Below are 24219 nucleotides of genomic sequence, written 5' to 3'. Positions count from 1 at the left end.
ATGGGAAATAAGAAAAACACCCCAAAGCAGGTAATATTCCAGCATATTATTTTTAATATCTCTGACATGTAAGATTGTGTAGGAAGGCAATACAAAGCCTAGCTAGGAAGAAGAAAAGAGGATTAATTTTGTAAAGGAGACATAATAATGCCACAGGTTTAATTTATCTCAAGCAATGTCATCCAGCTAAAGCAGGAAACAATTATGATACAGAACGTTGAACATGGACTAATCATTTTAATGACTAATGGAAAAAGCTATAATAGATTTTTCAGCCAGAAATTTATAGAGTTAAATAACACCATAGTTGCCTTCGTACCACTCTTCCCAGTTCATTTCGGCACAGGAACTTGGCAATAGTCAAAGTCCTTTGCCTTTAGCTACCACTCACTGAAAAAGCAACATTTCAAACCACAAAAACACTCATGTTAACACCTTCTGACAACTTAATGAAAAGGTAGCAACTGACTCACAACTTATTATCAAATGTGGAAAAGCACGCTCTAGAAGGAAACTTTCAACAGCTCATCCATCATCCAACAAACCTTCACAGAGTACAGTATTTTCTGTCAAGCAGTGTGTCCAGAAATGAGAAAGGGGTTGAATACAGGGTAGAATTCTTCCCAGGATATGCCCCTCGTAATAAAATAGATTACTAATCAGATATAAAACACAGTGACATAGAGGCCAGAAGAAAGAAACGCCCAGGAGACTGTAGGAACTCAGGACAGGACTAACCAGTGGGTGGGTCAGAGGAGATTCCTGGATATGCCAATGCCTGGAATGAGAGAACCTGGAAACTCAGAGAAACTGAGCATCCCAAGTTCACCTGAAATGGGAAGTTAACATGTGGGGCTGGAAAGAGGTGCCTGAGAAGGTAGGCAAGGGCAAATCTTGTGGGCCTTATTTGCCAGTGCTAAGCAGCTTGGGTTTGTTTAACAGGCAAAGGGGACTCACTAAGAGATTTTCAGCCAAGGGGAGAGATCGGGGAGAATCGTGTGGAGTGTAAGATTTAAAATTTAGGGAGACCAGCCTGGAAGCAGGGAGAGAATGGATTGCAGAGGTAACTGAATTAGCAAAACTGGGAAGTGGCTGCTACAGGAATCCAGGTAACAGTAATCTCAAAATCAATGAGAGCATGAATTAAGACCATGCAGAGGGATGTGAGATGAGGGGGGAAATTTAAAAAATATATTTAGGAGACAGAATCACTAGTATTTGATGAATGATAGATGTGAGGTGTCAGTGAGGTAAGGGAATCAAAGACTCTTCCAGGTTTCTAGCTTGCACTGTCAATTGGGACAGTGTATCAGAATTGTTCCTCAAGACTGAATGTGACAGACTTTGTACATGCTGTAACAACAGTATCTGATGATGTAAATATCGGAAATAAAAATTATCATGACTGACAGAGTCATCATGTAACATTCTACTCTGATATAATCTATTCTATGATCTTAAAAAAGAAACATTCACACTACCACTGAGCACAACACTGTGAAGTCGATACGCTGACCCCAAAGGTTCATTATAGCCGGAGACAACACTTCCTGGGCACCTGCTAAGAGAGTCTGAGATTCTCTGAACCCAAAGAACATCAACGGCCCTCCCAGGCAGCATCAGTCCCCTGCAATCAATAAGACAGGATCTAACCAGACTGGAGGACCCCCTCCCCAAGATTTTCATAAGCTCCAGGGGAAGCTGGTTATATAACAGGGTGAAGATTAGAGCTTTAGAGAGGTCTTGACTGAGTTTCTGCCTTTCCTACTCTTATCCAGAACCATTACACCCTGAAGATATATCTGGAGTCCAGGATTTCACTGAGAACTGGATAGCTGGGCATGCCAATTGTATCTTCAATGGCTCTCTGCTTGCTCTCAGCACGGAATCCAAACTCCTTAGCACAGATACTATGATCTTCAAGCTCAGGTGGAGAATCTACCAAAATCACAATGGTTCCCTTTTGCTGCAACTGGCCCTCCCACCCACAGGGCCATGGCAGCCATGTTTACAAGGCATGGTCTGGACACCTCTTAACAGTTTAGTAAACCAAATACGGACCCAAGATGACCCTCTTTAGGATCTAGGAATCTAAATGTCTGTCTCTTTAACCAGGAATGTCTGTCTCTTTAACCATCTCCTTTCTCTCAAATGCTGGATATAACGGGGCTTTAGTAAATGACAGCTGGTAGATATGCAAATGATTTCTCCAATAGGAAAAACATTCCTCCCGAGGTTATGGTTTTATTGCTCTATGGGATATTAACCAGTTTTGTTTCTAACTTTGCAATCTATTCCAGCATTCTTTTTTTAACATTGACTATATTAAACTAGTCTTTAACTTCTTCTTTAGCACCCTGTTGGTTCCCTAATTAATGAGCTAAGTAAATCTTTGACACATGCTCTTTCTATATTTTTAAAATTATAGTTTGAAAAAGATAAGCTAATTTCCCACACCCCACTCTTTTCTGTGGTAGGTATAAGCCTGAGAGTAGTTTGCTTGCATTGCAAAAGGTTTCACTATCAAAATATGCTTACCAATATGAGATTTAAAAAATATTTCCATGACAGCTGTTTCATCTTCTGGAAATGAATGAGTCTTGTATTATCTGCAATATCTGATTACTGCATTTCCATTACCTCTGAGGTAACCTAACAGCCTTGGAGAGAGTCAAGGTCTCTGAGAGAGGCAGCTCAGCCTACCAACTACCACTTTGTAATATATGGAGAGGCCAGGTGTGGTGGCTCACACCTGTAATCCCAACACTGGGAGGCCGAAGCGGGTGGATCACCTGAAATCAGGAGTTTGAGACCAGTCTGACCAACAAGGTGAAACCCCATCTCTACTAAATACAAAAAATTAGCCGGGCCTGGTGGCGCATGCTTGTAATCCCAGCTACTCGGGAGCCCGAGACAGGAGAATCACTTGAACCCAGGAGGTGGAGGTTGCAGTGAGCCGAGATTGTGCCAGTGCACTCCAGCCTACGCAACAAGAGGGAAACTCCATCTCAAAAAAAAAAAAAAAAAAAAAAATCTCTTTGGGATAAGCCCAAATTGTTCTATTTGACTTTTGGTGTTGCCGCATCTACACTATTACCCAGATCTACCTGATGAAACTTAATGATAAAGTTACTTGAGACTTGGACTCTGCCCACCTGCAAGCCTCCTGTCTTTGGGGAATTCACCTGATTAATCTTTCTGGGTCTCAGTTTCCACATCAGCTCAACAGGGCAATATGCTCAACAGGGCAATATCATTTTCCTTACAGGGTTGTTGTCCAAAGACTTACAATTAGCCTGGCTCACTATAGGTAGTCCACAGGTGTCAGCTACATAAATCTAAAACTCCTAGGCATGCTTGGATGGGACAACTTGGGCACAGAATTTAGAGGGGTGGTTTTGTTTTGTTCTGTTTTGCTTTTTGGTTCTCTGGGAACTGGACAAGGTGACACAGCCAAGGCCCTTCCAACTCTTAAGAATTCTTCCCCAAAGAAAATACTTTGCAAATGCCTCAGCAGAACTCAAAAATATCCACAAACTCTTCACTGACACTAAAAACTTGGGTACTCCAAAAATCACTTCTGACCCCCAGGCGTCCTACCAGGTCTGCAAACCTTCGATTTGGGGATGCATGACCTAGCTGCTTTTAAGCATACGCCCTCAATTGTTACCCCACCTCGCGGCTCAGGGCTGGCCCTCGGGATGCAGCGACCCCTCCTCGCCAGGCTCCGCGGGACTCCGGGCAGGGCGCTCAATGCTCCGGCAGCCGCAGGGTTCGCAGAGCTGAGGTCCGCCCGAGAGAGCAGCCGCGCCTCCAGCTCGCAGTTACTCGGAGCCAGGCCGGGGAGCATCTGTGCCCCGCCCCACGCGCCGCGCAAGTCCTCCCGGGATCACCCTCCCCGCGCCGCGCAACCCCCGCACTTCCTCCACTCCCGGGTGATACCCGGCCTCGCTCCGGCCCCGCCCCCGCATCTGAGCCCCGACTCCTAACCGCCTAGAGCTCCCGCCCCGCCGACGCACCGACCCCCGGCCCCACCCCCGAGCCCCCGCAGCCCCCGAGGAGGCCACGGGCTAGCGATGGCGAACGCGGCCTGCCTACGCTCTCAGCTTGGCCCCGCCCCAACCCTGGCCCCGCCCATGCCCCAGGCTCCTGCCTGGGCTCTGCTCTCGGCCCCGCCCCGCACCCAAGCCCCGGCCCCGGCCCCACCCCCGAGCCCCGGCCCCACCCTCGAGCCCCGGCCCCACCCCCGAGCCCCGGCCCCACCCCCGAGCCCCGGCCCCACCCCCGAGCCCCCGCAGACCGAGCCTAGGCCCCGCCCCCGAGACCCGGCCCCACCCCCGAGCCCCCGCAGCCCTAGAGCCGCCCAAGGGCTGGCGATGGCGTACTTGGCTTGGAGACTGGCGCAGCGTTCGTGTCCGAGGTAAGCTTGGAGTCCCGGCCGTTCGGCCCATGGTCGCCCGCAGGATACCGCTGTCCAGGCGAAGGTCGCCGCCGTTGGAAGACCCTCCTTCCCTATTGTCTAGGTGGCAACAGGATTTTGCTTTGCTGGTTTTCCGGTGAGATAGTGCTAAAAAGTGACGACCTCACGCGCGCGCCCTCCTGCACCGCTGGGCCCGGAGTGCCCAGGATGGGCGCGTCGGGAGGTCAGGGCTATGGTTCTCCGTCAGCAGTCCCCAAGGTCTCCGCCTGCCTCCGCGCACGCTCCCATCCTCCTGGGGCCGGACTCCCGGCGGGTGAGCCGCCCCAGCTGGGCACGGTGGTTCCCTGAGCACCCGGGCCTGCACTTCCCAGCCGGGCTGCTTCTGGGGTGCAAAGCGTCGGTTGCTAAAAGCGAGGTAAACGCAAGCCGTTATCACTCGTGTGGACTTAACACTCTGCTTTTTGGAGAACACGTATAAAGTGAAATGGCCGGGTACAGAGTAACGGCTAAGAAGCACGCTGCACCTCCCTGGGGTCCCGGGAACCCGCACGAATCTGTGTATAGGGAACAAAACCGAAACACGGTGGTGGCCTTGAAGTGGTAGAATTATGAGTGATTTTCCCGACTTTATGTATTTTCTTAAATGGTCGTGTTTTTGCTATTTGTTTTTAAAACTCACGCTTTATTTAAAAATAAATTTGTTCCATATTTTGTGGAAACTTGTACATTTCGGCTTTCTGTGGATATTTTAAATTTTTCTTTCGTTTTCTACGTGGAATTTGCCATATAAGATGCAGTTTTTCCCTTTACAGAAAATCATTTTAATGTAAAACTTACTCTAGGCTGATCTTACTGAATCAGTTACTAATAGTCCAAAGTTTGAACCTAGAGTTCATTGCACCATTTTCGAGTTACATAATTGTGTTTGTGTGTTAGGTTTGGGCTTTGTAACCTGTATTATTTTAATCATCTTTTTTGCCATTAACTCTACTATTCAGTGTCATCGTCGTGAACTCCATTTTTAGCTTGTGGCCTGAGTCCTGTGCATTCAAGTTTGCCACCCCACCCCCGCTCACTATGTGTGCTTAAAAACGTGCTGATCACCCCCGCGGTGGTTGCTGTTTCTGCTCTGTTCCTGGCTGGCTGGTTAAACATACCCATAGAAAGGGGCACGCCTGCTGAGCCCCCTTCACTGACTCCCTTCCACTGCAGGTAGATTCCCTCCCATCTGCTGAGAAGGCTGTGGCTCTATCTGGAATGCCAGCAACTGCTCGTGTGTTCTTTTGAATATTTCTTGTATGTTCACATCCATTCTCCCCTCCTTCCACCTGTGTGTATGTTGGAACACCAGCTTCGCCAGCAAAGAGGCAAGAATTGACCTGATATAGCTTATGGCTTATCAGTGAGTGCAGAGGCTGTTTCAGGACTTTGGGACACTTCACTAAATTCTGTGCACTTTAGCCTTTTGGTTTCCTGCTGTCCACTGTCTTGCATGCACTTCACTTCTTGCCTTTGGCAAAATTTACATGGTCATTCCTGTTCTGGCTGCTTTTATCTTTAGTTGCTTACAGATACCTCCCTGGATGGTTACTTTTCCTTTTATTTAAAGTTACTACTGTTAGCTTCTGTATTGACTTATTATCTTGGAATCCTTACAGCCAATTATTTGCAGCCAGTTTGCTGAGGCAAGTATAAAGAAAATATCTATAGACAAACATGGCATTTTGGTATGTATAGGCTGGGAACAATTAGAAATCAGGCTGCAGAAATGTGAGGGTTGGGAACAAATAGAAATCAGTCTGCCTAATTGTAGTTCTCTGCAGGTCACTAGTTTCCCGGTAGTTCAGCTGCACATGAATAGAACAGCAATGAGAGCCAGTCAGAAGGACTTTGAAAATTCAATGAATCAAGTGAAACTCTTGAAAAAGGATCCAGGAAACGAAGTGAAGCTGAAACTCTACGCGCTATATAAGCAGGTAAATGCCTACGGTCGAACGTTATTTAAAGAATTTTGGGCAAATGACTTCTTAAATAAATACACTGTGTGTTTACTAAAATGTGGCCTTAACATTTTGGTTTGTCTTGCTCCCTCTTCTCTGAAGAGTGTGTGTGTGTGTGTATATATATATGCCAGTTTTTTATATTAGACCTTGAAATACTATTAAGGCACAAAGTGCCTCAGTGTCACACCAGAGTAAAAGAGACTTACGAGATATAATATTCACATTTGTAGACCTTACTTAGCTCTTGATTAGAATAAATCAACTGAAAAAGGTATTTTTAAGACAATTGGGGAAGTTTTGAGTAAGGACAGAGTGTTAGAAGATACCTAGAAATCATTGTTAATGGTGTCAAGGTTATATAAGAAAATGTTGATATTTTTAAGAAATGTGTACTAAGGATATAGGGGTGAAATAGCATGGATAGTTGAAGTTCTCTAAGCACAAAAAGAAAAGGATAGATGAGGCCAGGCATGGTGGCTCACGCCTGTAATCCCAGCACTTTGGGAGGCTGAGGCGGGCAGATCCCTTAAGGTCAGGAGTTTGAGACCAGCCTGGCCAATATGGTGAAACCTCATCTCTACTAAAAATACAAAAATGAGCTGGACTGGTGGCGCACACCTGTAATCCCAGCTACTTGGGAAGCTGAGGCAGGAGAATCGTTTGAACCTGTGAGGTGCAGGTTGCAATGAGCCAAGATTGCGCCACTGCACTCCAGCCTGAGTGACAGAGCGAGACTCTGTCCAAAAACGAAATAAAAGAAACAGAGAGAGATGAAGCAAGTAAGGCAGTTTGACAATTGTTGAACCTGGATGATGGGTATTGGGAATTCATTATAGTATTCTACTTTGGTATGTTTGGAAATTTTTATAACAAAATTTAAAAACTAAAGCTCTTAAGTTTCAATGCCAAAGACTTCCCTGGCATGTCTGCCTCTCTGGGCTCCTGTGTTATCTATTTTTCTGTTCTATGATGGGTATGAGCTTCTCTTTCATATGGGTGTGTATAGTAAAAAATTTAACCTTGCCCCAAAAGAGGTGCGGCTTTGCCCTCAGCTTCTGGGAAGTGAATCTCTAATGACTGGTAGGAGTCTTTATTTGCCTGGATTGTCTTAATGATGTGATTTAGGGTGGGGGCTTCAGGTTATACAGTCATGCACAGGTGATGGAGCCCTGTTAAAAACTCTGGACACCGAGACTGGATGAGCTGAGCATCTCTGGTTGGCAGGACTCCCTGTGTACTGTCACATCAATTCTGGTAGAGGTGCCCTATGCTGACTCCATGGGGAAAGGACAATGGAAACTCCACATTTGCTACTGCCCCAGACTCCATCCTGTGTGTGTCCTCCCTTGGATGATTCTAATCTCTATCCTTTCCCTTAATAAACTATTAATTGTGCGTTTAACAGCTTGCAGTGAGTTCTGGGTGTCTTTCTAGCAAATTGTTGCACTTGGGGGTGGTCCTGGGTGCCCTCCAGCCTTGCAATTGGTGTTAGCATTGAGGACAGTCAGGAGACAAGGGCAAGCCCTTATCCTGTGGACTGTGTTCCCTCTAACTTCTAGGTTGGCCACCTCTTGCCAGATGACACTATCTCTGTCTAAAGAAATTCATAACCTCCTTTACTGCCTTTTTCTTTTTTCTTTTTTTTGTTTTTATTTTGTTTTTTTGAGACAGAGTTTTGCTCTGTCACGCAGGGTAGAGTGCAGCGGCACCATCTCAGCTCACTGCAACCTCTGCCTCCCGGGTTCAGGCAATCCTTCTGCCTCAGCCTCCGAAGTAGCTGGAATTACAGGAACCCGCCACCATGCCTGGCTAATTTTTGTATTTTTAGTAGAGATGGGGTTTCACCATATTGGTCAGGCTGGTCTCGAACTCCTGACCTCAGGTGATCCACCCACCTCAGCCTCCCAAAGTGCTGAGATTACAGGTGTGAGCCACCGCACCTGGCTTGTTTTTCAAAGACTCTTTCTTCTTTCCTCTCTAACTGTATTATAAAATTTTAAAAATTTTAACTGGAATTTTAAATTGCTATTTCTGAAAAGTAGCTGAGTGGGATATTTTATTCATCTCAAAACACCCACTCCACCTAGCCTCAAAAATAAAATTTAATTCCTTTTTGCTTTTTACTTACATGTTCTTCAGTTAGGTTTCCTAAGAACCAGTAGCTCTGATAGCCCCACCCTAGCCCCTCAGCTACAGTTTTGTTACCCAGGTACCAAAAGTCCACCACTGAATTAGTGGTGTTTTTTTTGTACCTTTAGATGGGCTTTTGGAATATGCTGTGGGTTTTCAAGTATTTGTTGACTAGTTCCTTGTAAAGATCGTTTGTTTGAATATTTTGATTGTTTGTGGAAAATGTGATTACCAATATAAAACTAATGAACCATTAGATTGTTTTAGAAAATACTTCCCCAAAACCTTTATCCTGCATTATTTTCATAGACAGGCAGTTATAATTTATTTCCAGTCTTTTTTCTGTTGTTTGTGCATTTTCGGCAACAACATCAAAGAGACTGGAGGGGAAAATTCAGATCAATTTACATACCCTGTGAAAGGATTTGGGGGAGGCATTCATGCACTTACAGATTTTATGGATCTTAAATATTTAGGGGTCTAGTTTACATGGACATTTGAACATATTGCCCCTCTCCTTTTCACAGGCCACTGAAGGACCTTGTAACATGCCCAAACCAGGTGTATTTGACTTGATCAACAAGGCCAAATGGGACGCATGGAATGCCCTTGGCAGCCTGCCCAAGGTGAGTTTACTAGTTACTGTGCTTTTATTTGCTGTACTTCTAAAGAAGTTTGTGCTTCTCATTAAGCCATTATAAATGGAGTCTTCAAGATCTTGATGTGCTTCTATTCTTTCTTCATTGCAAGGTGTTAGTTATTAGTATAGTAACTTTCTCAAAGTGCTTATTCATTGACCATGGGCTGAGGTTGTTTGTCATCGTCCGTTCAGGAAGCTGCCAGGCAGAACTATGTGGATTTGGTGTCCAGTTTGAGTCCTTCACTGGAATCCTCTAGTCAGGTGGAGCCTGGAACAGACAGGAAATCAACTGGGTTTGAAACTCTGGTGGTGACCTCCGAAGATGGCATCACAAAGATCACGTTCAACCGGCCCAAAAAGAAAAATGCCATAAACACTGAGGTAATGTTACCTGCCCACGGAGTTTGTCCTGTTTTACTTTCTTCTTCTATGTGTTTCACACAAAAGCTGTAGAGTTTCAGCATCATTCCTATTTTAAGGTATCTCTTGTTTGATTTGTGCAGGAAGGTTGGTAATTGTGGCTACTTCATACAACAGAGTTGAGCATTCATTGTTTAGAGTTTGTGAATTTCAGGTAGGTTCTGATATACCCAGAAGGCACTGTGATTTTCCTAATAATGGAAGCAGAAATAAATGAATATAAATGAAACATGTTGCTATGAGAGAATTTGCATAGAAGCCATCTAAGGTTGGTGTAGACTGCTCCCAGAAGTATCTTCATGTCACTTAGACATGAAAGTAAGTCTTTCTGCTTGCACGGGGGCTTCATTTTTTATAAGTATAGGGAGAAAGGAGAGAAGGACTTCATCTTAAACAAATTATCACCCAGCTCCGCTTTAAAGTAGCTGCTTCACTCGGTAACGTTAGTCTTTGAATCTCTCACTGAACTAGAAGGATAATAAAATAACTACCTTAGCCCCTTCTTCTTGAAAAAAATTATAGGGAATTAATTGGATGCTTGGTGCTCAACTGGGACTAAAATTTGAGAGGACTATGACCATTGGGTCAATAATCTCCATTGTGGCAGAAAGAGCATACTCACTTTAAAATCATCTTCAGAATTTCATGAAGTAGGATATGTGTCATTCAACTAATAAAGCATTTAATGCTCAAACTTTATTTCCACTTTCCCCTGACTCATTGCTCTACAACTATAATAATAATAGCTACTCTGTACAGAGTGTCTGATGAGTGCCAGCACTCTCCACACAGAAGTTTATTTAATTCTCACAGGGAGCCTACTGTTATCATTACTTAACAATAAAATAATTAGATTAAGAAGTAACTTGCTCAAGTTCACATAACAAATAAGCAGCAAAACCTAAATTGAAACCCTGATAGCCAGTTGTGGTGGCTCACCCCTGTAATCCCAGCACTTTGGGAGGCCAAGGTGGGCAGATCACTTGAGGTCAGGAGTTCAAGACCAGCCTGGCCAACATGGTGAAACTCCATCTCTACTAAAGATACAAAAAATTAGCTGGGCATGGTGGTGTGCACCTATAGTCTCAGCTACTCAGGAGGCTGGGGCAGGAGAATCTTTTGAACCGGGGAGGTGGAGGTTGAGCCAAGATCATGCTATTGCACTCTAGCCTGGGCCTCGCAATGAGACTCCATCTCAAAAAAGAAGGAAGGGAGGAAGGGAGGGAGGGAGGGAGAAACCCTGATAATCCATCTCCTAATCCTGGTCTCACCAGTTGGAAGGAAGGAACCCTGATAATCCATCTCCTAATCCTGGTCTCACCAGTCGCCCTGCTGTGTGGTGTTATCATAACTATAATAATGATAGAATGAGTTCCTTATCACTTCCCTCAGGAGAAATGCTTAAACGCTTATTCATGTACAGTCATCCCTTGGTATCCGATGGGGATTGGTTCCAGGACCTCCGTATGGACACCAAAATCCGCGGAACCTGAAGTCCCCCATAAAAAGGCATAATATTTGCATATAACCTCTATATATACTCCCATATACTTTAAATCATCTCTAGAGTTATTATAATACTGAATACAATGTAAATGCTATATTAAATTGTTGTTATACTGTATTGTTTAGGACTAATGATAAGAGAAAAAGCCTGTACATGTTCAGTATAGATACAGAATTCTTTTCCAGGTATTTTTGATCTGTGATTGGTTGAATCCATGGATGTGGAACCCGTGGATACGGAGGGCCAGCTGTTTTATGTCAAGTCCATGTGTCTTTTCCAGTATATTTGTATCTATAAGTATCAGCCCTCTTCATCATTTCTTTCCCACACTGAAATCTCATCTAAGGTTGAAATTGCACCTGTTTTAAATGCATTAAAAGCTATATAGCTGCATGTCCAAGATTTTCAGAAATGTTGCTGATTTAAAATTTTGAGGCACCTTCCTTGAATACCATTACAGTGTCTTGAAAATTCCAGCCTTTTGGTAGTCACTAACACTTCCCAGACTGCCAGGGGCTTCCTTGAGGTCACAACAGAGACGTTGCTTTGTAGAAAGTTTTCTGTGACCACCTCCCACTCTGCCCACACTAGATAAGCCTCAGCACCTCCTCTGAGTTCCCTGCTACTTTGTACTTTCCAACCCCCTCCTCATTTGAACATGTTAATTCCAAATTGAACATGTTAAGTCCTGTGTTAATTCCAAAAGCTCAAGGACTATTTCTTTCTTGGTCCCTTTTGGAAAAAAAGTGGTTTATAGCCTGCAGCTCCTGCCATAGCACCAGGTACATAATATGCACCAAGTAATTGTGAAAGGAATAAAAATCCCTTCAATTATATTGGTCCACCTTTTTGGTTATAAAATACAACCAAAATAAATGTTAGGCACTTTGCTGAGAGCAAGCTTTCAGCCTGACATTTGGTGAGTCCATTGATTGATGATTCCTGTGTTCAGAGTTCTTTTCTTTTCCTTGTCTTCCCATTACACAGATGTATCATGAAATTATGCGTGCACTTAAAGCTGCCAGCAAGGATGACTCAATCATCACTGTTTTAACAGGTAAGACATTTTCTCAGACATCCTAATTAAATTTCTATTTTGAGGGGCCTCTTAATAGATAGGAAATTGAGTTAAAAAGCTCTAAGACCTGGAGGCCAAGGCAGGTGGCTCCCGAGGTCAGGAGTTCGAGATGAGCCTGATTAACATGGTGAAACCCCATCTCTGCTAAAAATATAAGAATTAGCCGGGCATGGTGGCACACACCTGTAATCCCAGCTACTCAGGAGGCTGAGGCAGGAGAATCACTTGAACCTGGAAGGCAAAGGTTGCAGTGAGCCGAGGTCGCGCCACTGCACTCCAGCTTGGGTGACAGAGTGAGACTCTGTCTCAAATAAAAAAAGGCTCTAAGATCTTTTCCAGTACTGTCATACTCTGATTTATAAATATACAAAAAATGTTTTAAAAAACACAGATACCCACTCCTTCGCAATTACCCAACATCAATTAATACACATACGTCCACAAAAAGACTTTTACAGGAGCAGACATGGTAACCTGATTTATAACGGCCAAAACCAGAAAACAAATGTTCAAAAACACATGGATGAATAAACAAATTGTTGACTATTTGTACAATGGAATACTCAGCTATAAAATGGAATAAATGATATACACAAGAATGTGGATGCATCTTTAAAACACAGTTCAGCAAAATAAAGACAGGAGTGTACATACTGTATGAGTCCATTTGTAGAAAGTTCTACAGTAGACAAAAGTTCTCTATGGAAATTGAAGTCAGCAAGTGATTGCCTTGGAGCAGGTGGGATGGGATAGCTAGGAAGGAGCCTACGGGAAACTTCTGGGGTGATGGAGATGTTCTGTATCTTGTTTTGGATGGTGATCTTGTGGGTATTTAAAATTATTAAAACTCATCTAAATGAACATTTAAAAACTGGTTGTTTTATTGTATATAAATTGTACTTTAATTAAACACACACACTCAGAAACATACTTTCAGTGGCTCTTAGAATAAAGGAAAAACTTCCTCATGGGATCTACAAAGCACCGTCAGGTCTATTCTGCCAGTCCTCAACCTGCACCAACTTCCCCCTGGCTTTTTCTGAGTCAGCTACACTGGCTCTTATTTCATCTACAGTGGGGATAACCTCTCCAAAGAGCCTTTGCACAGGCTGTTCCTTTGTGTAAACTGTTCTTCCCAGCCCTCTTTTTCTAGCCCACCTGGCCTCTCCTTCAGATCTCAATTCAGTTGTCCCTTCCTTAGGAAGGTTCTTTCCTGAACTCCCTGATTAGACCAACCCTCCTGGTACATACCCTCATTTCATGACGCACCGCTCCTCTATTTCAACAGTAGCATTAGCTACATTTATCGGTGTGTTTTTATAGATCAGTGTCCAGCGTACTCGGAACCATCGCTCGTTCTCCAATGTATTTCCCGTGCCTAACCATAGAGTTTGGCATGCAGTAGATACTCAAGAATTATAGGATGGTTGAATGAGGGATCTGTTGATTTTCTTACTTATAGGAAATGGTGACTATTACAGTAGTGGGAATGATCTGACTAACTTCACTGATATTCCCCCTGGTGGAGTAGAGGAGAAAGCTGAAAATAGTGCCGTTTTACTGAGGTAAGAGTAACTGACCTTTGTCTGATCCCAGAGGGCCCGTTCTTAGTCATCAAAGTGGTATTTAGTTGATCAAAAGTGCAATATCTGCTGCTCTGTGTCAGTGCAGTTAATTGTGACTTTGGATAAGCATATTTCTCTAAACTGCCTCCATCCATAGGTGGGCATTCATTCTTTCTCTTTGACCTCTGTTACCTGTTCATCCTGCCGGTCTCATGAGATTTGACTGGAAAACATAAAAGTGAGCTATAGTTGTAAACAAAATTATCTTGCATTGAGGCAGAGGAATTTAGCAAATTCTCATCCAGCCAGAGGAATGGGAGACTTCCATGAACGCTGAAAGTAGGAGACTCGGAGGAGTCTTGTAAACACAGGAGGAGGTCATGAAGGCTTTCCTCTTTATTCCTGCCAAATCTGTAATTCCCACTTGCTGTGATATTGCAGCATGTGCTCACTCACCCAACCTAATCTCCAAGACTGCGGCTGGTTTACAGCCCTGAACTCACTGTCCAGAATACAAGATTCAAACCAGGGTTGACCCATAGGTCTCACTGGTTGGTCTTCCATCCACTGCCATTCAGACGGATGCCCTGGATGAATCTGGTGCGGAAGACCAGGGGAGTGGCAGGACAGGGAGGCACTGCTGGTGGTGGCTGTGGAAATACCCAGCCTGACAGAAGGCTTTATCTCAGAGTCAGACTGTCTTGCCCATGCTTCAGTCATGCTGCTTTGGCACATTTAATGATTTTGTGTTTCCATTTCTGTAGGGAATTTGTGGGCTGTTTTATAGATTTTCCTAAGCCTCTGATTGCAGTGGTCAATGGTCCAGCTGTGGGCATCTCCGTCACCCTCCTTGGGCTATTCGATGCCGTGTATGCATCTGACAGGGTAAGTCAGCTCCTAGAAAGGAAGAGGTCAGGCAAGCAGCGCGAGACGAGAGCCTTTGAATCCTCCTTCAGCGTTGCCAGTCATAAGCAGGTTACATGTTGTTTGTGGTAGAATTAACTGAATTTAGATTTTTCCCAAAGCATTAGGCTAATTTGACTGATTTTATTTTTCCTTCATTATTAACTTGCATTTTGTTGTGAACATTGTTCCAACTCTGACTGTTCCGGATTCTAATCAAATTCCACAATAGGTGTACAGCTTTCATGTTATTCTGAAATATTCAGGAGACACTTGAAAATTTGTTATGGGAGGGAGGAATAGCATCTTTGCAGGTTGTGCAAGGGATTAGTTGATCCTTTTTACTGAGTAAATGGATTTAGAATTTTAGAACGAGAAGGAACTGTGAGCATTATCTACTGTCACTCCCTCCTTTGCAGATAAGAAAACTGAAGCTCTGAGAAGTTCCTTGCCCAGAACACAATTCAGCCTTGTGTTCACCATTGCATTATACAGATTTTAGTTTTTATTTTTACTACAGTAGTAATATATATGTCATAGTGGAAAATAAAATTTTGAAAGATATGAAAAAGTACCAAGAAAAGCTACAAGGTAAAAATCACTCCTTATCTTGCCACCTAGAGATAACCAGTCCTAACGTTTGGGTTATTAACTTATCTTGTTTAACCAGTCCCTGACTGCTGGAACCCTAGGCTGTTTCCAATTTTTATCATTACAAGCACCTAATAACCACCTTAAGGGTATCAGATTGTCAAGTGACTTATGCTTATGTGATGGTAAACTGTGCTGATGATTGCAGCCTTCTAGGAAACATATGGTTTTTACCACTGAAGAGATTTCTGGTTTTGTTCAGAGGTATTTTCCCCACTGATAGACAGGACCATATAATAGCATCCTTAATTCTTCGAATTTTCTTTTGCTGGATTCCATTGAACCAGATTGGATGTATTGACAGACCTAATTCTTATGAATAATTTTCCCGCAAAATTAGCAAATGAGATTCTAGGTGCCAGGCTGCCCGGCCTTTGTAGGCAGAGGTTTCTGTTCAAAGGCAGAAATCAATGTCTTTGTTCACAGTCTGTGTATTAGATGACTGATTAGTCATTGACCTGCTTTTAACAGGGACTGGGTCAATGGTTCCTGACCTAAAATTGGGGATCTCATTCTTTAATACTTGGAGGGCAAATATTGTATTTGAATCTTGTTCTGATTCTCCCACTGAATTGAAAATTACTTTCAATATACATCATCCTTATTTTTTTTTTAAGAGATGGGAGTCTCACTCTGTCACCCAAGCTGGAATGCAGTGGCACGATCTTGGCTCACTGCAACCACCACCTCCCGGGTTCAAGCGATTCTCCCACTCAGCCTCCTGAGTAGCTGGGATTACAGGTGCGTGCCACCACATCGAGCTAATTTTTTTGTATTTTTAGTAGAGACAGGGTTTCACTGTGTTGGCCAGGCTGGTCTCGAACTCCTGACCTCAAGTGATTCACCTGCGTTGGCCTCCGGAAGTGCTGGGAGTACAGGTGTGAGCCACTGAGCCTGGCCTGCATCAACCTTTTAAAAATTTTGATGACTTCCGTCTTATGATATAAATTGTAATAAATGTTGAAATCAGAGAACATATATACATAATATATATAAAACATATCTATTCTATATATATTAAAATATATGTATATTGCATATATATATTAAATGCTAAAAAATTTGGCCAAAAGTAAAATTTATTTGTCAAATAGTGTCTTCTGATAAAAGTTTACCCAACCAAACAAATCAAGCATCATTTAAAATAAAGGAAATTGAGGTGGGCAGATCACCTGAGTTCAGAAGTTCAAGACCAGCCTGGCCAACATGGTGAAACACCATCTCTACTAAAAATATAAAAATTAGCCGGGCTTGGTGGCGGGTGTCTGTAATCCCAGCTACATTGGAGGCTGAGGCAGGAGAATTGCTTGAACCCAGGAGGTAGAGGTTGCAGTGAGCCGAGATCGTACCACTGCACTCCAGCCTAGGTGACAGAGCGAGACTCTGTCTCAAAAAAATATATAAGTAAAAAATAAATAAAATAAAGGAAATATGCTAAAGGAAAAGGCTGTAGAAAAAATTGTTTTATAAGATTTACCATTATTGGCTTCAAGAATAAATATCATATTAAATGATGGGTTAATATTTAACCCATATAACCAAAATATTAATCAGTACATTTAATCTATTTTATACTGTGGGCAATGGTTAATAATGCCTGTTAGCTCTGTCAGCAAATGATACATTTCCTGTATGAGTTAAGAAAAAGGTAGAAATCATAACAATAATAAATCTTTGAGTGGTCACTGTTTAGGCACTCTATTCACATGCATTATGTATATTATAAATATACGCATACACACACACATATTCACGTAATGTACAGAGTAGCCCGATGAAAGAAGGACTTGGCCAGGCACAGTGGCTCACGCCTCTAATCCTGGCACTTTGGGAGGCCAGGGCAAGTGGATCACCTGAGGTCGGGAGTTCAAGACCAGCCTGGCCAATGTGGTGAAACCCCTTCTCTACTAAAAATACAAAAATTAGCCCGGTGTGGTGGCAGGCGCCTGTAGTCCCAGCTACTTGGTAGGCTGAGGCAAGAGTAAGGCTGGGCAACAGAGTGAGACCCTATCTATAAAAACAAACATTCTCCTCCAATGTGGCAAAAATAAGTTTTACAATCTAGGCTGGGCATAGTGGCTCATGCCTGTAATCTCAGCACTTTGGGAGGCCAAGGCAGGTGGATCACTTGAGGTCAGGAATTCGAGACCAGCCTGGCCAACATGGTGAAGCCCCGTCTCTACTAAAAATACAAAAATGAGCTGGGTGTGGTGGTGCACGCCTATAATCCCAACTGCTCGGGAGGCTGAGGCAGGAGAATCGCTTGAACCCGGGAGGCGGAGGTTGCAGCGAGTTGAGATTGCGCCACTGCACTCAAGCCTGGGCAACCAAGCAAGACTCCATCTCAAAAAAAAAAAAAAAAAAAAAAGGAAAGAAGGATTGGTTCCCATTTTACAAATGAGAAAACTGTGGTACAGAGAGGGTAAGAAACTTTCCCAACGTCCCTAAGTAGTCTGACTCCAGAGCCTAAACCCTTAACTCCACCTGCTGCTCTCTTTCTGAAAATCAGCATTTTAAATGCTGCTTACTGGCAACTTTGCATGTACCTGTTTGTGTCCCTTTAGCTGTTGTTGGCAGTTTTCTCAGTTTCCTGCTTGTATTCCTTAGGCTGTGTCTTCTGGGTACATTTTTTTGAATAAGTTTTCTTTTGGATAAAAAAAGATACATGACATTAACAGAAACTTTAAAAAATATTGTGATTATTTTCATGTATATGCTGCATATGTTATAGATTTACATCTTCTAACAGTTATGTAGTGAAAACAACAGCGTGTCTGATTATAGGAAATGAAATCTAAATATTCTTTTACATATTATGAATTTTAAATTAACATTCTTTCATAATTTATTCATTAAGAAACACAAAAATATGTCTTAAATGTAAAAAAAAAAACTAAAAATGACTATATACTAAATAACCAATATTGAATTAATTCCAGTAGTTAAAGCCAACCAAAAAAACCACTGGGGCAAAATCAAGACAAATGACAGATTGAGGAAACAATTTTTCAACTCATGTAACAAAAGCTGATCTCTCCACGATATTTTTTAAAGTTTGTCTATAAAGCGATAGATCAACAAGCTAAAATAAAAATGGGCAATGGTGAGGAATGAGTAGGTCAGACAAAATGAAATATAAAGGGCTATTAAAACCATATGAGAGAAACCACTGAGAAAATGAAAAGATAAGCCACAGACCAGGAGAAAAGATTTGCCTGACGCTCTAATAAAAGACTTGCAATCTGAATGTGTATCTTACAACTATATAATAGGAAGGTAAACAGCCTAACTTAAAAAAATAGTGGAGAAAATATCTTAACAGTTGCTTCACCAAAGAAAATATACGTATGTCTAATAAGTACATGGTAAGAGACTTAATACCATTAATGGTTAGGGACATGTAAATTAAAACCACAGTGAGACCCCACTACATACATACTAGCATGGTTAAAATGAAAAAGACTTTTAATAGCTAGGTTTAGTGAGGATGTGGAGCAATTGGAACTTTCATACATTGCTGGTGGGAATGTCAAATGGTACAACCACTCTAGAAAACAGTCTAGCAGCTTCTAAGCTAAATATACATTTACCACACAGACCAGCCATACCACTTAGGTATTCACCTATGATAATTGAAAACAGATTCACCCAGTGACCTGTACACAAGTGTTCCTAACTGCCTTTTTGTTAACATTATCTGAACATTTTTATTTTTAAATTTTTTTTTCAGTTTCATTGAGGTATACTTGACAAATAAGAATTGTACAGTCAGGTGCTGCATAACAACATTTTAGTCAATGGCAGACTGCATGTAAAACGCTGGTCTCCTAAGATTATAACACCATATCTTACTATACCTTTTCTTTTTTTTTTTTTCACTCTGTCATCCAGGCTGGAGTACAGTGGCATGATCTCGGCTCACTGCAGCCTCCTCCTCCCGGGTTCAAGCAATTCTTGTGCCTCAGCCTCCCGAGTAGCTGGGACTCCAGGTGCACACCACCACACCAGGCTAATTTTTGTATTTTTAGTAGAGATGGGGTCTCACTACGTTGGCCAGGCTGGTCTCGAACTGCTGACCTCAGGTGATTTGCCCACCTCTGCCTCCCAAAGTGTTGGGATTACAGGCATGAGCCACCACACCCGGCCTACCTTTTCTATGTTTGATATATTTAGATACACAAATGCCATTTGTTATAACTGCCTAGAGTATTAAGTATAGTAACATGCTGTCCAAATTGGTAGCCTGGAAGCAGTAGGCAATACCACATAGCTAGGTGTGCAGTAGGCTGTGGCATCCAAGTATATGTAAGTATACTCCATGATATTGGCACAATGACAAAATTGCCTAATTATGCATTTCTCAGAACATATCCCCATTGTTAAGCAACACACGACTATATATATTTAAGGTGTTCAACTTGTTTTTCATAGCAGCCTTCTTCATAGTAGCCTTTCATACGTTGCTAGTGGCAGTGTCAAATGGTACAACCATTTGAATGCTAGAAACAACACCAATGGCATTAACTGGTGAATGATAAACATATTATTGTGCATCCATACAAAGGAATACTACTCAGAAATAGCGAGGAACAAACTACTAATACATACAACAGCATGGTGACTCTCAGAAGTCAGACTCAACAGGCTACAGAATGTAGGATTCCACTTATACAACATTCTATAAAAGTCAAAACTGTAGGGACAGAAAACAGATTAGCAGTTGCTTGGGGGTGGGAGGGAGGGACTGACTATAGAAGGGCCCCCGGAACCTTTCAGGGTGGCGGAAATGTTCCGCATGTCAGTAGTGGTGGTGGCTATGTAACTCTCTATTTGTTCAAACTCATCCAACTATACACTTTTAAAGGGTGAATTGTGTGTGCATATTAACCACATAATCTTAATTTTTAAATAAATATTATTAAGTATTGTGAAGTTATAAGCAAATCGTGATTTTTAAAAATAACACATGAAGCCAGGCATGGTGGCTCACGCCTGTGATCCTAGCACTTTGGGAGGCCGAGGCAGGTGGATCACCTGAGGTAAGAAGTTTGAAACCAACCTGGCCAACAGGGTGAAACCCCGTCTCTACTAAAAATACAAAAATTAGCCAGGCATGGCAGCGCATGCCTGTAATCGTAGCTGCTGGGGAGGCTGAGGCAGGAGAATCGCTTGAACCCAAGGGGTGGAGGTTGCAGTGAGCCGAGATCGCGCCACTTCACTGCAGCCTGGGCAAAAGAGCGAAACTCTTTGTCTCAAAAAAAAAAAAAAAAAACAAAAATCACACATGAAAAGATGGTTTTCTTTTCTTTCCTGCCCCTGCAGGCAACATTTCATACACCATTTAGTCACCTAGGCCAAAGTCCGGAAGGATGCTCCTCTTATACTTTTCCGAAGATAATGAGCCCAGCCAAGGTAACTTTTGGAATGTTTAAATATAAAATTTTATGAGTCATCTCAAGAGAGAAGGAAGAGTAATCTCATATACTCTCCCTTCTTTCCCTTGGTAATATGGACAAAAGAGAAGCTAATGATTTGCTTTTCAACTCTAAGAGTTTTACCAATGGAGGAATCAGGCTATGGGAAGTATCTGCTATGCAGGAAAATTAGAAATTCTCTCTGCAGTTCCCAGAACTAGGATCCTCCTCTTCAGCTGGCTGCTTAGTGCTAGCTGCACTGCAAGCAGCACAGCACCTCAGCCTTGCAGCTGTGTGGCATTAGTCACTTGAAGGACCAGGGCTGTGCCAGCCTCCCTTGGTCCCCTGAGTTTGGAGGCCACTCGGTTCCTTTATGGATGACCAGTATCTCCTAAGGAGAGACATGATGACGTCTTCACTTTCAGAGTTACAGTAAGTACCAACAGATGGGAGGTTTTGTGGGGGCTTACGTCTGCCAGAGCCACCCCCAATCACAGCAGCCCTTCCATCAGCCTGCTCACGGGTGTATTCTCTCCCAGGCTGGTTAAATGGCTGCTCAGGTCTTTCACTGTGTTTCCTAGTTGCCCACGCCCTGTGGCATGACTCGAAGGGGATTGTGACAAGACTAGAAGCTGAGTTATAGGAAAAGGCTTAGCAAATATTGCTGCAAGATCTCAAAGTGGGGCAGTGGGAATTGAGCCTGTTTTCATTGCCTATTAGGATTTTGTTAAAAACTTATATATGTATGTTTTTACTCTCATTAGGCTATCACATACCCTGAATTGAACTTGGGAAGGGGGCAGAACTGACTCTACAAGTCTTAGAGCATTTGGCTATTAGAGCATTCCTTGGCTGGGTGCAGTGGCTCACACCTGTATTCCCAGCACTTTGGGAGGCCAAGGCTGGTGGATCACTTGAGATCAGGAGTTCAAGACCAGCCGGGCCAACATAGTGAAATCCTGTCTCTACTAAAAATACAAAAATTAGCTGGGGCATGGTGACGGGCACCTGTAATCCCAGCTACTCAAGAGGCCGAGGCAGGAGAATCATTTGAACCCAGGAGGTGGAGGTTACAGTGAGCCAAGATCGTGCCTCTGCACTCCAGCCTGGGCAACACAGTGAGACTCTGTCTCAAAAAAAAGAAGAGCATTCCTTTTCTGGAAAAGAAATTGCAAATGGAGAGAGGATATCCACTTAATGTCCTCAGTTTTTTTGGAAGCTAACTATAAGTCTTTGCTTTCCTTTAGTCAAATAGAACTAATTTGAGTACCAATGCAGGTAAAGAAAACTCTCAGAGCCAGATCACTGGGTAGTTTCCAGAGAATGGAATTTTGAAAGTTTCTAAAGGTTGACCCAATGACCGTGATTTTTCTCTCCTTTTTTCCTCTTTAAAATAATAGTTTATAGTGTATAAAATGGAAAATCATAGCTGCTGTGGGTTATAGAATCAAGCATCTGCTTCAGATCATTTCTGCCCTGGACCCCCTGATCTTGCCCCTCCAACAATGACACACAGAAGCAGCAGCCCTTATAGACCTTCCCAGGAGCCTGTCTCAGCACACAGTTTGCAAACCATTGCCTATTGAGGTCATCAGCTTCTCCCTTACTGAGAAATACCAGCAACCTCAAAAGACCATGAGTAAATCTCTCTAAGCCTCCTGAAAGCAGTTAACTGAAGCTTTGTTTTATTAAGTTAGTATCTTAACCTTGCTTCTTGCTTTTCATTTCAGGCAACAGAGATGCTTATTTTTGGAAAGAAGTTAACAGCGGGAGAGGCATGTGCTCAAGGACTTGTTACTGAAGTTTTCCCTGATAGCACTTTTCAGAAAGAAGTCTGGACCAGGCTGAAGGCATTTGCAAAGCTTCCCCCAAATGTTAGTATTCATCTTTTACTTCTAAGAACCTTGAAAATGATTTCCTAAGGGAAAAATTTATTTGCCTTCAGAGAATAAGTCATAAAAAGCACAAGACACATCTTAGTTACCTCTAAGCACATCTAAATTTGGAATTAAAAAATAACTGTAGTAATGTTGGAAATACAGTACTGATTTTTACAAAACTTATCAAATAGACCTTCCATTTCTATGTGGGGACAGAGGGGCAATTCTGTATGGGGATTACTTAAGCAGGATGCTAGGCAGTATTTGCTGAGCACTTTTACTTTGGAATCCAGGTGAGAAGCGTGGATTAGCTACTTTGAGAGTCTTATTGTATAGCACTTTTGTTTTTGTATGTGGTAGTGAGTGATAGCTTTTATATTCTTGCTATTCAAAATGTAGTCCTGGAGCCAGAAGCTTGAGCAGCTACCTGAGGCTTTTTGGAAATGTATTATCACAGGCCTGCCCCACACCTACTGAAGCGATTTATATGCACACTGAATTTTGAGAAGCACTGTCTTATATTACACATGCAGCTTAAGATTTAACAGCATTAGGGCCGAGAACGGTGGCTCACGCCTGTAGTCTCAGTACTTTGGGAGGCCAAGAAGGGCAGATCACCTGAGGTGAGGAGTTCAAGAACAGCCTGGCCAACATGGCAAAACCACATCTCTATTTAAAAAATACAAAAATTAGCCAGGCGTGGTGGTGGGCGCCTGTAATCCCAGCTACTCTGGATGCTGAGGCAGGGAGAATTGCTTGAACCCGGGAGGCAGAGGTTGCAATGAGCCAAGATTGCACCACTGCACTCCAGCCTGGGCGACAGAGTGAGACTGTGTCTCAGAAAAAAAAAAAGATTTAACAGGATTTATTAAATGAACATGGGAGAAACAAGAACCAGAATCATAGAATAATCTCACTCCTATTAGATTAACTCTTTTTTTTTTCTTTTTGAGACAGAGTCTCACTTGTCACCCAGGCTGGAATGCAATGGTGCGATCTCAGCTCACTGCAACCTCCGCCTCCCGGGTTCAAGCAATTCTCTTGACTCAGCCTCCTGAGTAGCTGGGATCACAGGCATGCACCACCACAACCAGCTAATTTTTGTATTTTTAGTAGAGATGGGGTTTCACCATGTTGGCCAGGCTGGTCATGAACTCCTGACCTCAACTGATCTGCCCGCCTCGGCCTCCCCAAGTGCTGGGATTACAGGCATGAGCCCACGTCCAGCCTAGGTCAACTCTTAACCTTACTGTTGGTTTTGTTTTTCCAGGCCGTGAGAATTTCAAAAGAGGTAATCAGGAAGAGAGAGAGAGAAAAACTACACACTGTTAATGCTGAAGAATGCAATGTCCTTCAGGGAAGATGGCTATCAGATGAATGCACAAATGCTGTGGTGAACTTCTTATCCAGAAAATCAAAACTGTGATGACCACTACAGCAGAGTAAAGCATGTCCAAGGAAGGATGTGCTGTTACCTCTGATTTCCAGTACTGGAACTAAATAAGCTTCATTGTGCCTTTTGTAGTGCTAGAATATCAATTACAATGATGATATTTCACTACAGCCCTGATGAATAAAAAGTTTTGTAAAAGAAGCTTAAGAATTCAC

The 24219-nt window shown here is 42.8% G+C and overlaps 2 protein-coding genes across 20 annotated transcripts in view; one reads left to right on the top strand and one right to left on the bottom strand.

Moving 5' to 3' along the window:
* The window catches only part of C6H6orf201 (chromosome 6 C6orf201 homolog), a 92204-nt gene that overhangs the window by 39516 nt on the left and 28469 nt on the right, over positions 1–24219 (bottom strand). For 6 of the 15 annotated variants that reach the window (XR_010157535.1, XR_010157531.1, XR_010157532.1 and 3 more), the window contains exon 4: positions 17864–17961. Coding sequence is in view for 2 of the 15 variants with exons in the window: in XM_054686599.2 (XP_054542574.1) it covers positions 17878–17961 (84 nt within the window). In the remaining 13 variants the exon portion in view is untranslated. Of the gene's footprint in view, positions 1–9180; positions 9805–13778; positions 13987–17863; positions 17962–24219 lie in introns of those variants that run through there. The other 9 variants (XR_010157529.1, XR_008548775.2, XR_010157527.1 and 6 more) reach the window with 5 other exon arrangements.
* On the top strand, positions 4281–24205 carry ECI2 (enoyl-CoA delta isomerase 2). Of its 5 annotated transcripts, none has more exons than XM_527221.8 (10): positions 4281–4420; positions 6234–6396; positions 9081–9179; positions 9386–9574; positions 12108–12177; positions 13661–13763; positions 14528–14648; positions 20640–20729; positions 22462–22605; positions 23882–24205. In XM_527221.8, exons 1-10 carry the CDS (start codon positions 4377–4379, stop codon positions 24035–24037), a joined length of 1179 nt encoding a protein of 392 aa, XP_527221.3. In that variant the 5' UTR covers positions 4281–4376; the 3' UTR covers positions 24038–24205. The 5 variants fall into 5 exon arrangements, with proteins under 5 accessions (XP_527221.3, XP_009448717.1, XP_063668131.1 ...); XM_009450442.4 differs by having other exon boundaries at positions 4297–4420; positions 6244–6396; XM_063812061.1 differs by having other exon boundaries at positions 4334–4835; positions 6244–6396.

Source organism: Pan troglodytes, chromosome 5 (assembly GCF_028858775.2).
Source record: "Pan troglodytes isolate AG18354 chromosome 5, NHGRI_mPanTro3-v2.0_pri, whole genome shotgun sequence".
NCBI classification, from domain to species: Eukaryota; Metazoa; Chordata; class Mammalia; order Primates; family Hominidae; genus Pan; species Pan troglodytes.
Note: the sequence above shows the minus strand (reverse complement) of the source record. Positions and strands in the feature narration are given on the sequence as shown.

Bases quoted from the DNA above. Each gene is read 5' to 3' on its own strand.
- ECI2 (XM_063812061.1), top strand. From the start codon at position 4,653: ATGGTTCTCCGTCAGCAGTCCCCAAGGTCTCCGCCTGCCTCCGCGCAC. The intron at 6,397-9,080 runs GTAAATGCCTAC...TCCTTTTCACAG, and splicing joins TCTACGCGCTATATAAGCAG to GCCACTGAAGGACCTTGTAA. The intron at 12,178-13,660 runs GTAAGACATTTT...TCTTACTTATAG, and splicing joins AATCATCACTGTTTTAACAG to GAAATGGTGACTATTACAGT.